The following is a 15696-nucleotide window of genomic DNA, read 5'->3' on the forward strand; positions in this document are numbered from 1 at the left end:
TTGGCAGAATTTGATTTGCCATGTGCTGTAACCCAGTACCAAGGATGTCATCGAGTTCAGTTGTGAAGTGTAGTCAGCAGTCTGTAGATCTAACAGGAAGGTACATCTGCGTATCATCAGTATTAAAACAAGAAATCATGTCAATGGATTATGTGTATTATTGTTGATATTATATCAAGATGACTGAAAGCTAATAATGGAATGACACTGATAAGATTTTTTTTTATATTAGATGATGAGCAGCAGCAGGCAGCGGCCTCATCAAGTGAGTTGTTATTCCTCTTGTCACAGCAGCTCTTATTCATATATATTTCATCATGCTTTGATGTCTTCGGTGTGTGTGTGTGTGTGTGTGTGTGTGTGTGTGTGTGTGTGTGTGTGTGTGTGTGTCAGAACTCTGCAGTGTGAGAGACGGACCTGTAACTGACAGTGAGGGGGTAATCAGAAACCCCGCCCACCCTGGTGATCACTATGACAACAACCAGTGAGTGACGTTCCAAATAAGGAGTCAGGAGATTAGATAATAAATGGTTGTGAGTGTGACTTAACCACCAAACAACCAAGAAATGTAAATGTAATGTTGACTTTCTGGGTGTCAGACGTCAGATGAAAGGAAATGTTTGCCTTAAAGCTCATAATTGTATGAGTGTAGAAAAGGAACATAATCAATCAAAACAGCCTGTGTGTTCAGTTCTATCTCTGGGTCTCTTTAGGTTGTGTGTGTGGATGCTCAGTGTTCCTCCAGGTCACAGTGTTCTCTTGGAGTTCGATCATTTTGATCTGGAGAATGACTCTTACTGCCGCTACGATCGCCTCACTGTCTCAGTTGGGATCCACAGGCCTGTTGGTGAGCTTCAGACACACTCGGCAAGGATGAGTCTGCCCTTTTTAACTGCAGAAACATTTATCAGAGGCAGCGGAGCCACCCAAGACCTCTGGAAATGTGCCAATTAATTTGGTTAAAGGAATAGTTCTGAAAGTGCAATGAGTAAAATACCAGTCTTACATCTGTGAGTTAGCTAGCCTAGCATAAAGACTGCAGGCAGGGGATGTGCATGAAGAGAAATGTAAAAATTACAGTGACTGGTTTTAGGTGTACAGTGGTTTGCTGTGGGAGCTATTGTTCATCCTTCCACCCAGCCAAAGTGCTGTCTGCAAACACAACTTTTAGCTTCGCTCTCTATAAAGGAATAATAGTAATAAAAAATAACTAAAACCGCAAAGTTCAATTACTTTTTACATTTAGGTCCAAACTTAACAGAGACACAGGAGATTTAATAACCAGAACTTGAAGAGTGCAAGACCTGCAAGGATCACACGTCCAATACTTAAAAAATGTAATTAACTCAAGATAACCAGCAGAACAGGTGATCAACCAGGAACTTGTCAAAACTCAAACATCAGGCAGAGATAAAACATAAAGCAGCAACAAAAGATGGAACTCTAATCTGCAGAAAGATAAACACAATCTGGCAAAACGGGTAGTGAATCTCTAAAGGTACAGGTGCCGGGAGGGCTGACTGGATAATTGAGGTGATAAACAGGTGATGATTACAGCAAGTAAAAAAACATACTGGAGTGCATAAAGAAAATTACAGAATAAAACCGGAAAAGCGGATAAGGTTTATTGCCAAATGTTACACCATTTTCATGAACCTCTAACTGATGGGGCTGCAGAACTTTTTTTATATATATATGTAAGTACTTGACAGAAGCAAAAACTAAATAGACTGCGAATAATCAGTCCCCTAAATATCGATGAACAGGAAACATATGTGCATGTATGTATGTATGGCACATACTCAACCTGTATCATATCGCCTTTCATCAGTTTTGCATTTTTCTCTCTTTTTACAGGGATCTTCTGTGGAAGTGTCACTCCTGGCCCGGTGCTACTTAATAATTCCCAGAGTGCAATGCTTCTCTTTTCCTCTGACATTAACAGAGCAGGAAGCGGCTTTGTCATTACGCATCGCGCTGTCCAGGGACGCTCTGATCCTGGTGGGAAACACAATACACAATACAAACACACAGATACTACACAGTACACAGCCACATGCATCTCTGCATATCGTGCTGAGGTATTTGTACGGTGCAGTGTAACAGACTGACACGCATCCTGCTCTGTCTTCTTCACTTAACTTAAACTGTATGTGCACGCTGTATTTACAGTCCACACACAGCTTTACTCTCTGCTGCGGTTGTTGATTGTGCATCTCGTAGCAACCTGGCAGATGTCCCATGACACAATAATGAGCTGCACAAGACACTCACAAACACGCTCTGCACCCACACACAAAGACTTTGGCTGAGTGGCTGTGGAGTGGGTGAACCCAGCTGCTAATAATGGGTCTTTTGTTTTCAGTGTGCAGATGAGTGTGTGTCTGTGTGTGAGCCAAACTGGTATTCTGTTAAGTGTAGTAATGCTTGGTGTAGCTGTGTTTATGTTTCCCGTGTGTGTGTGTGTGTGACCAGGATGCGGGACTGTTGTTCTAGTCGAGGATCAGACTGCTGTCCACAGCCCAAATTACCCACAATTCTACAGTAATGACTGTGTCCTCCGCTGGGTTGTCTATGCTCCGCAGGGTCATGTGGTTAAGGTGATGCACCCAATCTTCCAAATGAATTCAGATGAATGAAACTCTTTGAAACGCAGCATGTTGTCACAGATTCTTCTGACTGTTGTGTTTCAGCTTGACTTTGCTGATTTTTACCTGGAGGAGTCAGACAGATGCTTGTATGATTCCCTTACTGTCCTGGGAGATGTCGAAGGAATAGAGGAAATCGGTAGGACGGATGAATCTCTCAATCAAAAGCGCTTTGTTTTTAAAACTCCTTTCAACATTACCTGCAAAAAGAGCTTTTTTTTGTTTGTTCTGTGTAGCCGTGCTGTGTGGAGGCAGCGTTCCTCCCCCTGTCCTGTCCTACCACAGCGTCATGGTGCTTCAGTTCACGTCAGACAGCAGCGTCACACATAGAGGCTTCAGTGCGACTCTTACATTCATCAGCCATACAGGTGTGTCCAGTTAACGTCTTCTTGTTTCATGATGGTCCAAATGAGACGGCCTTTAGAGGCGTTTACCCCCTCGGCGAGAATAAAACAAAATGATAAAATCTTTTGTGTATTCTAGCATAACCGTGCATAATGCTCATTAGACCTTGCTAAAAAGCTCAAGTTGAACTAAAGCAACAAATATGTAGAATGAATAATTGTTCTGAAAATATAATTCCTACCAAACAAAAAATACCAAACCAAGATTCACTAAAATGAAATAGAAAACTATATAAAAGTGAAGACTCGTGAAATCTCCCCACATTCCCCTCTCCTGTATTTTTCTGCAGACCTCCATGATCAGGCCACAGCAGGTGCAGAGAGTCGGAGAGACCAAGATGATGATCACCGAGATGACATGGCAGCTAAGCAGCAACTCGTGACGTCATCTGGTTAGTGGTTTACTCAATCTTTGCGTTCTCTTCAGCCTCTCTTGCATTTTAACTTGTTGACTTAAGGTTTGTGGATTTGGAGAGGGAGCGGCGACATGAAACGAGGGTCCCAGGAAAGTGTTATGTAAGTGAAAGAGAATGAGTAACTCTTCTCACCTTGAGTGCTTGAGTTCTTCAATAAGTCAGTAACAGTTCAGCTGCTGCACTGGAGCTGCAACGGTCAACAGTGGAAGCCAATACAGCTCAACAGCTCCCAATGGCAAGCCTGTGGCTCATCCAACTGTCTGAATGAAGTGACATTGCATTAATGAACGGTCCCCCTTCATGCACATAACAGCAACACAATAATGAAATGTACAGGGGAAGGTGCTTGTGTCCGTTTTAGCTGTACGGTCCACCAGTGCTGCCATTGGCTCAACAAAGCAGGGAGCGTCACTGGCATTTAGAGCGACGATGGGACATTTAACACTGGAGTCACAATTGAGACATGAGAAGGACAACGGCGCAGTAGCTCAGGGTGGCTGCGGCTGAGGAGGTAGAGTGCTCGTCCACCAATCAGAAGGACGGCGCTTTGATCCCTGGTCCCTGCAGCAAGGTACTGAGCCCGAGAGCTGTGGCACTTTGCATGGTGGTCTCTGCCACCAGTGTGTGAATGTGTGTGTGAGCGCTGGCTCGTGTTGTAAAGTGCTTCAAGTGGTCGGTAAGACTATATAAATACAGTCGGTTTCTTCCTGCAAATTGGCAAATAGGCAAAAACCCTAAAATAAATGACAAGTTTTAGCTATTCTTTGGAGTCTCGCCTGGTTGTCTGGCAAATATCACAGTGATGCCGAGACTCAAAGAACCCATAAACTTCAAATTGTAACTTTTACACTTTGTTTTTTGGACAGATTAAACAAAGGAGGTATTACGTGTTAATCGGTGAGGTTAATCAAAAGGTGCAGCTCGTAGGTTTTATTGAACTCAGTAGAAAAATATCAGCTTCCACCTGCAAAACCTTGCAGTTTCTGTGAGATCCTCATCCACACCCTCTGCATCCTGCACTCTGCAACTACTACTCCGTACTGTGATCATGCAAACAAACACATAAGCTCATCATTCTGAACATCCCTGTTCAGTTCCTGTACTGTGTGTTCAGGGTGTTCCTGCTTGTGTTGAAACACTCCAGACAGACAAAATCCCCAAACAGGCTGCCACTGGTGACAACAGGACATGAGAAACAGGTACAGTACATACAGCTGTGTGTGTGAGTGAGAGAGTGAGTGAGTGTGTCTTTCAGAGGCATCATATCTCCAGTGTTCACTCTCACCACACCAGTTCCTTTGGGACTACAATGCGGTTTTTCCCCTCTAACGCTTCTTCCTAAACTGTGTAACTAGTGGCTCCGCCCATCCAGGTGTGCACTGCCGCAGATGGGTGGAGCCAACAAGGAAGACTGAAGAAGCATGTTCTGTAAGGAAATTTGTATCAATGAAATTTGAAATCTAGAAATACAAAAGACAAAAAAATATACACTTGATTAGTGTTCAAATTCTTATGTAAAAGCACCTTATATAAACAGAGTTGCATGCTGGGCCTGTACATGGAAAAGTTCAAAGTTCAATAATGTCAGCATTTAAAAAAAACAAAAAAAAAAACAATGGAGCATAAATGAAATAGCTGCTGTTTGCCTGATGTACAAGTTAGGAAAACAAAACCTCCCTCATTTTGGATACTTTATTAATGCTATATTATATGCCAGAAGTGTAATGTTCATTAAAGACCTTGTATAAGTTGACTGCAGTGAATACAGGGAAAACAACATTCATAAGAACCTGTGTCAGTACAGGTATTATCAGGTAAAGTATTATGAAATGTCACTCCAAAGCCAATTCAGGATTACTGTCACCTCAATCAGCTGTCATCAGACACACGTCGAACTGTCAACACTGCAGCAACCAGAAAAAATAACAGCATGACATGTGTGAGAAACATACACAGTGCTCGTGTTTGTTTTTATCAAAATAATTTTACAATCTACTTATACAAGAGCAAGGTTCTTATAAAAATGGGCCCCCAGGCCAAAGACATACCATAGTTCTGTGTTTTACCGGCCTGTCGGAGTGCCTGTGAACACAACACATGCTTGACATCCACCAGGTAGCGACACGATACAGCAACTTGTTCAGTGTTTTGGCCACACAGCTTACCTGTTTTCCACAAATAAGACATTATTTCGCTCTAATTCCTCTATATCAAGACATTGAACTGCAGAGAACTACTTTACTTCACTACCAAATGATTAATTTCTCAAATGAATGCACATAAAAGAATTCAATAGGTAACTTACAACAGTGGTTCCCAACCTTTTTGACTTGTGGCCCCTTAAAAACAGGCTACCTCTACTTGTGACCTGTCTTCACTGGCTGCAGGTTAGTCCTTCTGGACCAGAGGTGTTAGACTCATTAATGAAGGGGCCATCTTAATAAATAACAATGAGTTTGTGGGCCAGATAAGCAGGGGCACAGCCAGAACAAATTAAATTTACACATCTCCTCTGATGTTATGCTTTCTGTAGCAAACTGTTGTTCATCACATCTGCCTGCCTGAGGGATGATTTTTTATTTTATTTATTTATTTATTTTTTTTATTTTTTATTTTTTGAGTGAGTGATTGCTGCATGGTAGCGCAGCAGGTAGTGCGCATACCTCACAGCAAGAAGGTCGCAGGTTCGATGTGTGAAGTTTGCATGTTCTTCCTGTGCATGCGTGGGTTCTCTCCGGGCACTCCGGCTTCCTCCCACAGACCAAAAACATGCTCATTAGGTTGATTGGTGACTCTAAATTGCCCCTAGGTGTGAGTGTGAGTGTGAATGGTTGTGTGTATGTGCCCTGCGATCGGCTGGCGACCGGTCCAGGGTGTACCCTGCCTCTCGCCTGTTGACAGCTGAGATAGGCTCCGGCCCCCCCGCGACCCCGAAAGGGATAAGCGGCATAGAAAATGGATGGATGGATGGATGGATGGATGGATGGATGGATGGATGGATGGATGGATGGATGGATGGATGGATGGATGGATGGATGGATGGATGGATGAAGTGAGTGATTGATGATGGACTTGTCAGACCAGGTCTAATCTGGCCTTGAGTTTGACACCTTTTCTGGATTGTTTTAGTAGAAATTGATTAACAACTGTGTTTTTTCTGCTTTTTGTTGAGGACACATTAGTCCTGCTAACATCCATGGCCATCAGCAGCATCCACAGCACATGAAAGGGCCTTTGACATTGTTTATCATATAAACCTTCCATCTTTTAGAACAGCTCTTGCCCATGTCAGTCAAAAACTACGTGAAAGGGGCCTGTCATCTGTAGGTAGACTTCGCCCTCTAGTGGCAGTTTACTGTAAGTCATTCTGAATACTGTGTTTCTGCACGCATTCATTATAAAATAGTAAGGTGGAATATTGTACTGTTCACTAGCAGCTTTCAGGAACTAGAAACAAGAACAGGTGGAAGAGGTGATTTAAGTCCTTATATAAGTATGACTTATCAGGGCTGTATGTTAACTTATTTAGCACATAGCACTGCTGCTACAGAGCCTGGAGGGTAATATGGTAATAACCTTTGAGGTCGTTGTGGCTGGTGTTGCTGTGCTGGAGAGCGTTATGCGGAAAGGTGTTTCTAGTATTCTGGCCCTCTCATGTATGAAAATGGGGTGGACAAAATATCAGGAACATTATTAGATTAATACCTCTCTGACAGTGTCAGTCAAAGCTGAACATTATTGTCTTTGTAAAGGCAGAATTTATGACAGAGCTGTTGTGTTGGATCACATTAGATTGTATAAGTGTACCTAATAAAGTAGCCAGTGAGTGTATGAGGGTCATCTAGAATCTTTTCTGGAGCAACAATGGGTAAAGTCTTATTCTCTACTCGCTTTCTCTACTTTTTTTTTTTTTTTTAATCTTTTTCTGATTTCTGCAGGAGAAGTAAAGAGCAGCATCTTGAATCTCATTCGCACAGGCAGCGTGTTCACACTGGGAGCTGAGCTGAAATGTGACTACAGCCGTCAGCTGATGACCATGAAGCAGCTCCACTGCAGCAGCTAGGGATCAGTGCCTTGCTCAGGGACTGTTTTACAGTAGCTTTAAGAGAGGGGAGTGATACTGATTAACTTCTTGGTTGTTCTTTTGACAAAAGTAAAGATATTTCTCTCCCTTATTGTAACCAATGTAAGAAATAAGTTACAGAAAACTGCATAGTATCAAAAAATGAGCTGCACTTAATACCTGGGTCATACTCTATCCTGTCTGGACTTATTTAGACATCATGGCAGGGTCTTTGTGCAGCATCCCTTTCATAATTCTACACAATTCTGTTTTCAGTCAACTTGGATGCAGCAGACCCAGCTGTGCATCATTCCACTAACAGAGCCCTGTCTCACCACGATGATGCACACCATAAGAGCTCAGAGGACCCCAGACTGCATGTGGACATGGACTCAGATGAGGAAGACTATGGCGGAGAATCCTCGGGGAGTGGGTATTAAAAGAAGGGCTTGAGACAAAAATACATTTCCAAGTGAAAAATATATCACTTTGGTCTTGTGTTGCCTTAACATGTTTGTAGACATTCATTCAAGTGTTCTGATAATAGATTCAGTTCAATAAATCTAGGTTAATAAAAGTAAAGAATCCAGTGTCATCATCAGGTCATTTCAGGTTGTCCAATATTTTGTTCTGACCAAACATCTGCTAAACCTTTTACAGTCACATCACTTTGCACTTTGTCTTTATTGCTGATTAGCAAATGTTAGCATGCTAAAATGGTACATATGGATAATAATTTTTCCACCGCGGGGTGGCAGGGCGCTCCCTTAGAGATAGGGTGAGGAGCTCTGTCACCCAGGAGGAGCTCAGAGTAGAGTCGCTGCTCCTCCACATCGAGAGGAGTCAGCTGAGGTGGCTCGGTCATCTTTATCGGATGCCCCCTGGACGCCTCCCTAAGGAGGTGTTCCAGGCATGTGCCACCGGGAGGAGGCCCCGGGGAAGACCCAGGACACGCTGGAGTGACTATGTCACTCGGCTGGCCTGGGAACGCCTCGGGATCCCCCCGGAAGAGCTGGGGGAAGTGTCCGGGGAGAGGGAAGTTTGGGTGTCCCTGCTCAGACTGCTCCCCCCGCGATCCGGCCCCGGATGAAGCGGGAGAAAATGAAAAAATAAAAAATAAAAAAAATAAATGAATGGACAATAATAAACATTTGGTGCCATTTGGTGCCCGACAAAAAATATGCACATCAGAATCAAAAAATATTTTATTGCTCACCAGAGTCTGAAAGAAGTTTTATTTTGAAAACCAGGTGCATCCACCTGTGCCTCTGACCACATGTCAAACCGCTCGTCTCAGTCACGTGAAAAAAGGTAAGCACACAAGCCAGCAAAAATGAGTCAAAAACAAACGTCTTTGGAGAGCTTCTTCGGAAAGGGAAAAGGACCAAATGATGAGACAGAAGAAGAAGAGCCGCCAGCTTCCAAGAAAAAGAAAGCTGCATTTAAGAGACAATATCAGCAGTCCTGATTAAAATACGGGTTCTGGTGATTTTCACGCGCCAAGTCCGCTCTGCGTAAAATGTGGCGACAGGCTCGCAAATGAGGCAATGAAGCCTTTTCATTGAAGAGAAACAAGCGCAGGACTGCAACTAATTACAACTACATTCAGGGTAATGGTCAGTTGTATTTTTAATAACTTGTTTTTATTCATTTTCATGCCGGTCCGGCAAATTATTGCTTTACGTGAAACTGGTCCGTGGCGCAAAAAAGGTTGGGGACCGCTGTACTAATAATAATAACATTTACAATAATAACAGTTACAGGCAGTCAGTCCAGAGCACTAAAACTAGACTAATGGGCTCTCTGCTCTTTGTTCTGGTTCGTAGTCGAGTTCGTAGTCGGAAATTTCCCGGGACTTTACCAGAACCGACCCGGGTCAGTCCCGGAAAAGTTCCGGTAAATTTACGGGTAGGTCCTGGGAAAGCTGCGGGTCAGTCCTGGTAATGTCCCGGGAAATTTCCGGGTCGGTCGCGGGTAAGTTCCGGGATCTGTGCGCAATAAAGGATGGGGACCGTTGCCTTAAAAGTGCCGACAAATACTTAAACAGTACAAATGTCCGTATGTGAGGATCACTACATTACAGTGTACTTAATGTTTGTATGCTGCCTCTAAATGCTAAATAGGGGTTATTGTTTTTACATTATGAGAGGTGCATTATGTTTTTCAGGTTAGTAGGTGCTTGTGTCATTTATGTGGAGCACTTTGTACTTTATCCATTAGAGCCCACTGTAGATAAAGTTTATATGGTGATTCAGCAGGTTGGTCAGAAACTGTTTATGATTTTAATGGTACTTGTTTTTATAACTTGTTCAGTAATGATTGCAACCATCTGAGGACTCGCCCTCTTTTTCCTCAGGACAGTTCATAAAGAAATGTTCTGTGCAGTATGTTTCCTGCCCATATAGTCCGGACTGTCAGCTGCGAATGTGCGCGTACTGGTTAACTCTTCTCTGTAAAGAATAAACATTTTCCCTCCGTGCTGGTTACGTAAGCTCTGTGTCTGTCTCTCCACCCCTCTCTCAGTGGTGTGATCTCACAGCTCTGCTCCTCACTGCCTGAACACCACCTCTGTACTATATAGTGTCATGAAGAAATCTGTCTTCTCATTGGTGCTTTGGACCTTGTGTCACCTTTCCCCCCGCAGGAAGCCACGCCCCTTTGGAGGCCTTCACTTTGTGTGTGTGTGTGGGGGGGGGGGATTGTGAAGGCTGTCGTTGCCTCCCCTGTGTGTGTGGACTCTGGTCTTTCAGTGAGGACAGGGACGTTGGAGCACACCTTTTTGCGTGCTAAAACTATGGATCAGACAATGGTAAGAGTGAACTTTCACTTCATTTCCTCTTAGAATAAATCCTTTTTATCTTTTTTTTTTTTTTTTTTTTTGGTGCCCGTGTATCCTTGAAGAATATCTTACTCAGACTGTGAGATTTTATTTATGCGCTCAACATTCCTCTTTCACTCGTTTATGTTGTTAAAACTCTTGATAATGCATCACTCTACGCACAGTAAGGCAGCGCTCATACAGTGGAGACTATGCGATCTTTGTCCTGCAGATGATCCAGGCCGCGGTGGCTGTTACTGTGGTCATAGTGACCGTGCTGTACTTCCTGCAAAGTTCTGCAGGACAGAAGAAGAAGAAGAGGCAGCCCATCACTCTGCAGGATTCCACGGTCAAATATCCCCTTCCCCTTATAAACAAACAGGTAGACCGCACACAGACGCCCACATTTAACAATGTTACAGTGTTTTATTCTGACAGACACATTCAAATTCACATTGATTATACAGAAACTTCATATTCAGCTGCTATGTTACGACGTCAGCACTGAGGGAACAACCAGTTGGTGTTTTACGCCATATTGAACTGATGAAAGGAGTTTTGTTACAGTCATATTTTTTAACACACACATCAAACTGATGTGAAGCTCCTGTTTGGGCATTAATGAGAGAAAACACTCATCTGGTTCATCTGGTTTCAAAGTTCACTCAAACACATATTCTTACTTTCCTCTGGTGATACTTGCCATGCAGAGCATTTTTTTAGGCCACGTTTTGCGATTTCTGCCTTGTGGAGGTCACAGCTCTACAGTTAGGATTTCCAAACTCGTGGCATTGATACTGTATGTTTTATGTCTTTGTTCATGTATTTATTTCTTACCTGTGTGTGTGTCCTTGTGCAGGAAATCAGCCATGACACAAAGAAATTTCGGTTTGGCCTTCCATCTGCGACTCATATCCTTGGACTGCCAGTAGGTACTGAAACAGCTCTCTTCTCCTTTCAGATAAAATTCCTCCCGACTAGGAAGATTGTCTGTCAGTGCTGTAAGACTCCACCAAGTTTCATGGTGATGAGAGTGTATTTACACACTCATGTCTGAGCAGCAGTTGCATACAGTTGTGTAACTTTATACGTCTTCTTGTGAATCTCCAGCACGTGAAGCCTGAATTGTGCTGAAAGTTAGTTCAACTTGATTTTTGATCCAAAGTATCTTGAAATATGACAGTAAATGAAAATACAAGACGATATCACTCTGCTTCTAATACTTATGAGCGATTCCACTGATTGAACTGAAACACGTACAGGATACTAGCTGACATCATGTAAAATCAGAGTTATTGACCAGTAAAAAGGCTCCCTTTCCAGAAATAGTACAGTATATGCTGTTTTATATGTGTTATATAAGAGGTTCAGTACAATCCCAAATTACAGTTAGATGCTCATGTAGGCCCATTGTGGAGGTCAGAGCTTAAACACAGCTCGTTTCCATCACAGAACAATCTTCAAACTTCATCCATGCTTCCACTTTTGTCCTCTTTTTTCCTCAAATCTCACCCATCCTCCTTGCTTTCCCTCCCCTCTGCCCTGTGGACCAGGCCAGCATGTGTACCTGTCAGCCAAGGTGAAGGGCAGCCTGGTGGTCAGAGCCTACACTCCAGTCTCCAGTGATGAACACGAGGGATATGTTGACCTCGTGGTCAAGGTAATTAACATTACTGATGCAGGGCACAGAACAACACAAGTTAACCAGCACCGCTTGGCCCTTGTGTAAACTGCAGAAGGCTTTTTTGTTTGTTTGTTTTGGTTATTTGGGCTGAATGTTTCTTTACCTTTGCCTTTTCATGTTTTTGACCTCTTAACTCCTCCCTCTATCAACCATTTAGAAAGGCTGTGCAAATCATAATGATTACTTTTACTAATCCTAGTAAGTCATTTACTGATGCAGAGTTGATGCAGACCAAAACTGAGAGACTTAAATTGCTGTGTCCGTTTTGTACCTTCTCCAGGTGTACTACAAGAACAGCCACCCGTCCTTCCCAGAGGGAGGGAAGATGTCTCAGTACCTGGACGACATGGCTATTGGAGATACCATTGACTTCAGAGGACCCAATGGACTGCTGGTGTATAAGGGAAATGGTACGGAGTGCGTGCATGTGTGAAAAGAGAGCGCAGCAAGCTGCTGTCACCAGCAGGTGTCACTGTGGTACAATATAAGACCGTCTGAGCTGCCAAAACACAGACTGACACTGAGACTTACTCTCTCCTCATCAGGGCAGTTTTCCATCCAACCAGACAAGAAGTCAGAGGCGAAGGTTCGGAAGTTTAAACATGTTGGAATGATCGCTGGTGGAACAGGTTCACTTACATTTCTTAAAACTCACAGTCACTCTAATGTACATTAATGCACGTATTCAGAAGAGAATCATAGAGGCTCAGCCGGCTCAGCTTGAGTGTTCTCACTGATGTGAATACTGTGCATCATACAGAGCCTGCTGTATAACTGGACCGTACATGTGCATTGAACATAAATGTTTCATAGGTGTTGAGCAGAAAGAGAAAAGTTCTGCAGTGGCTTTTCACTCTTATAAGACATATAGAATGATATCGCCAACACATATTTGACAATATCATTCTTTTGAAAACTGAGTAAAAGTAACATTGTACCTGAAAACAACACCCTTGTTCTTCTCCGAGACTAACCTCAGTGTCTTTTACCACCTCAGGTATCACTCCCATGCTGCAGTTGATCCGCAGCATCACCTCAGACCCCACTGACAACACCAAGTGCTCTCTCATATTTGCCAACCAGGTCAGCTCTGCACCATATTTTGTTTTGGGAAATCTTTCCTCTGTGTCTCATTGTAAGAGTATTACTGTGCTGTACGTAAGTGGAAATACTCCGGAGAAATTAAATCTCTTCCACTTGTTCCCGCTCAGACTGAGAAAGATATCCTACTGAGGGAGGAGCTGGAGGAGGCGAAGAAGAACCATCCTGACAAAATTAAACTGTGGTTCACTCTGGACAAACCTCCACAAGGTCAGGCAGCGTTTCCTCAACTGTTCAGTTCAAGTTATTTATTGTCACATAAGGTACAATTATAGTGAAGCAATTATTTGACGAAATCACCTCTAACCAAAGCAGAAACCGGCCGTATGTGTAATGTGGCCTTAATTTTGACACACTGACATGAGACAGATGCTGCCATGTTTTTAGTACAATGCAGAAATCTTGCACAGTCAATCACAAGGCAACATGTAATATGAAAGGAGTCGCTTGCACTGATGAACCGTCAGAACATTATCACCTAGGTCAGCAGTTCTCCTCACTCCGCAGAGCTTTTCAGCATTTTTCAGTTAATTGTTTTGGCTTTATGGCCCACAGCTTAACTGTTGGTTCAGTCTCATCGCTATTATCGATCTCATTTCCAGCATCAGCAGGCAGCTTTTTTCAGAAGAAAATTTCTAATAAACCCTCTGCCTGCTACATGCACAGCACCAGACAGACAGAGCTGGCGGCTACGGTCACTGAGGAGCGTTTAGCAGCTCAAGAAACAGACGTTTTCTAAAGAACTGATGGAGACCAAACCAAAGCTAAGAGGAGAATAAGTAGCCAATAGGACTCACAGTCATCAGGCTGCCAGAAACATGGCTCCAAATAAATGCTAATGTGGCTCTGTACCTGCGGGATGACTCAACAAGCTATGTGCAACTTATAAAATGTCTATTTAGAGGATGAAGACGTCACAGTTCCTACATCACAGCAGCAGAATTTCATTAAAAAAATGTTAATTTAAGTATAAATTACATTAGATCTTAAACTGTATTTGCTACATACACATAACGTTAGAACAAAAGACAAAATATAGAGAAAAATCTTAAAATCTTCTCATCAAATGGGATCTGGTGTTGAAATTTTCCGTAACTAATTACACCTTTGTGTAAAAAAAAAAAAAAAAAAAGACACTTATATGAGTCTGGACAGACATGGATGTAAACTGCAACTTGTTTCGCTTGGAGGCAAACAGCTATCAGGCGGTAATTCTAGTTTCATCATGTTTACCATAAAGGACATACAGCACGGTGCCAGGCTATATGAAGCTGAATAAATCTCAAATCTCTCTCAAGTTTGAAAGCCCAGACCTTTGGTTTCCCCGCTGAATATTTAGAGCGGGAAAGCAAACAAAGACTCTCCAGCTGAAGGAAAATCCCTGCAGGCTGAGGAGAGAGATAGCTCCAACAAGGTGTTACAGTAGCTTAGCAAATGCTCATGTCCTCCTTTGCATAATCCTTAAAGCGAGCACAAATTAATGAGCACAATATTGTTACATAATCTCCGCTGTGAAGGCCTTGAACGCTGCTCGTATTCGGTCTTGTCTGTCATTAGTTCCACACAGAATAGAAACACATCAGCCCTTGATCATTATTCATTAGAAGAGGTGTGCTTGCTCTTCGTTAGCGGTGTCATTATTTGGTTGCCTTGGAGGGAGAGACGACTATCTGTGGATGAACGCACAAGTTGAACCTGCCTCTTCCTCTTTCTTAATTCGGTTGTTTCATTATATTACTGATTTCATTCTGTCTTTGAATCATCGGACTTTATTCTGTATTTTCACAGCATCAAAAAAACACATTGAGATGCAAATTGTTCAAAATATGTTTCTGAAGTAGAAGGTTGATCTTTCTCTCTCTCTTGTCTTGCCCTCCAGATTGGAGCTATGGTTCAGGTTTTGTGACCCATGACATGATCAAGGACCACCTCCCTGCTTCGTCCAGTGATGTCCTTATCGTCCTGTGCGGTCCGCCACCGATGATCCAGTACGCCTGTCTGCCAAATCTGGACAAGCTGGGACACAAAACAGAAAACATTTTCGCATACTAGAGTTTTACTTAACTCCAAAACTGGCTTATTCTCTGCAATCCTTCAATCACTGAACCAACAATCCCTCTATTAGCACTGTTTATGATCTCACACTATCCACAAAGTGTGTTTTTCATTTAAGCATGTGTGATGATTTTTGATGTCAGTGACATTAAAACACCTACAATGCAAACCTGTGTCTTAAAATGGGTAATTGCCATCAACATTACCCACAAACATCACTCTGACAATGTCTGAGGACTCAGGTGTAGTCTTAAAGTACACAGTTTGTCATCAGGCTTCCTATTTGTGATTACATTTTGAATGTTTTTATTTTTTAAGGCCAAAATGTAATTTTTTGTGGAATAAATACGTAATATGAGAGCACTAATGTGTTGACTTTTATACGTTTATCATTTTACTTGTATAAAACTCCCAGATATTGTGAGTATTCTCTAAACTACTATATATCAAAATAAGGCTTTGCCTAACATTAACATGTGCTCCACTTTTAATGTGAAACTTACTGTT

General features: G+C 42.6%; 2 protein-coding genes across 2 annotated transcripts; both read left to right on the forward strand.

Annotated features, from left to right (window-relative positions):
* The first annotated feature begins 1904 nt into the window (after positions 1-1904).
* LOC139337282 (ovochymase-2) lies at positions 1905-7531 on the forward strand. Its single transcript, XM_070971803.1, has 6 exons — positions 1905-2001; positions 2476-2600; positions 2694-2787; positions 2885-3016; positions 3343-3444; positions 7407-7531. The coding sequence occupies exons 1-6, from the start codon at positions 1917-1919 to the stop codon at positions 7529-7531; spliced, it is 663 nt and encodes a 220-aa protein (XP_070827904.1). The 5' UTR covers positions 1905-1916.
* A 2703-nt stretch (positions 7532-10234) lies between these two features.
* cyb5r2 (cytochrome b5 reductase 2) lies at positions 10235-15553 on the forward strand. The gene is made up of 9 exons (XM_070972461.1): positions 10235-10340; positions 10582-10731; positions 11209-11281; positions 11903-12009; positions 12314-12443; positions 12579-12662; positions 13031-13116; positions 13245-13344; positions 15014-15553. The coding sequence occupies exons 1-9, from the start codon at positions 10326-10328 to the stop codon at positions 15184-15186; spliced, it is 918 nt and encodes a 305-aa protein (XP_070828562.1). The 5' UTR covers positions 10235-10325; the 3' UTR covers positions 15187-15553.
* The last annotated feature ends 143 nt before the right edge of the window (positions 15554-15696 follow it).

This window comes from Chaetodon trifascialis, chromosome 10 (genome assembly GCF_039877785.1).
Source record: "Chaetodon trifascialis isolate fChaTrf1 chromosome 10, fChaTrf1.hap1, whole genome shotgun sequence".
NCBI classification, from domain to species: domain Eukaryota; kingdom Metazoa; phylum Chordata; class Actinopteri; order Chaetodontiformes; family Chaetodontidae; genus Chaetodon; species Chaetodon trifascialis.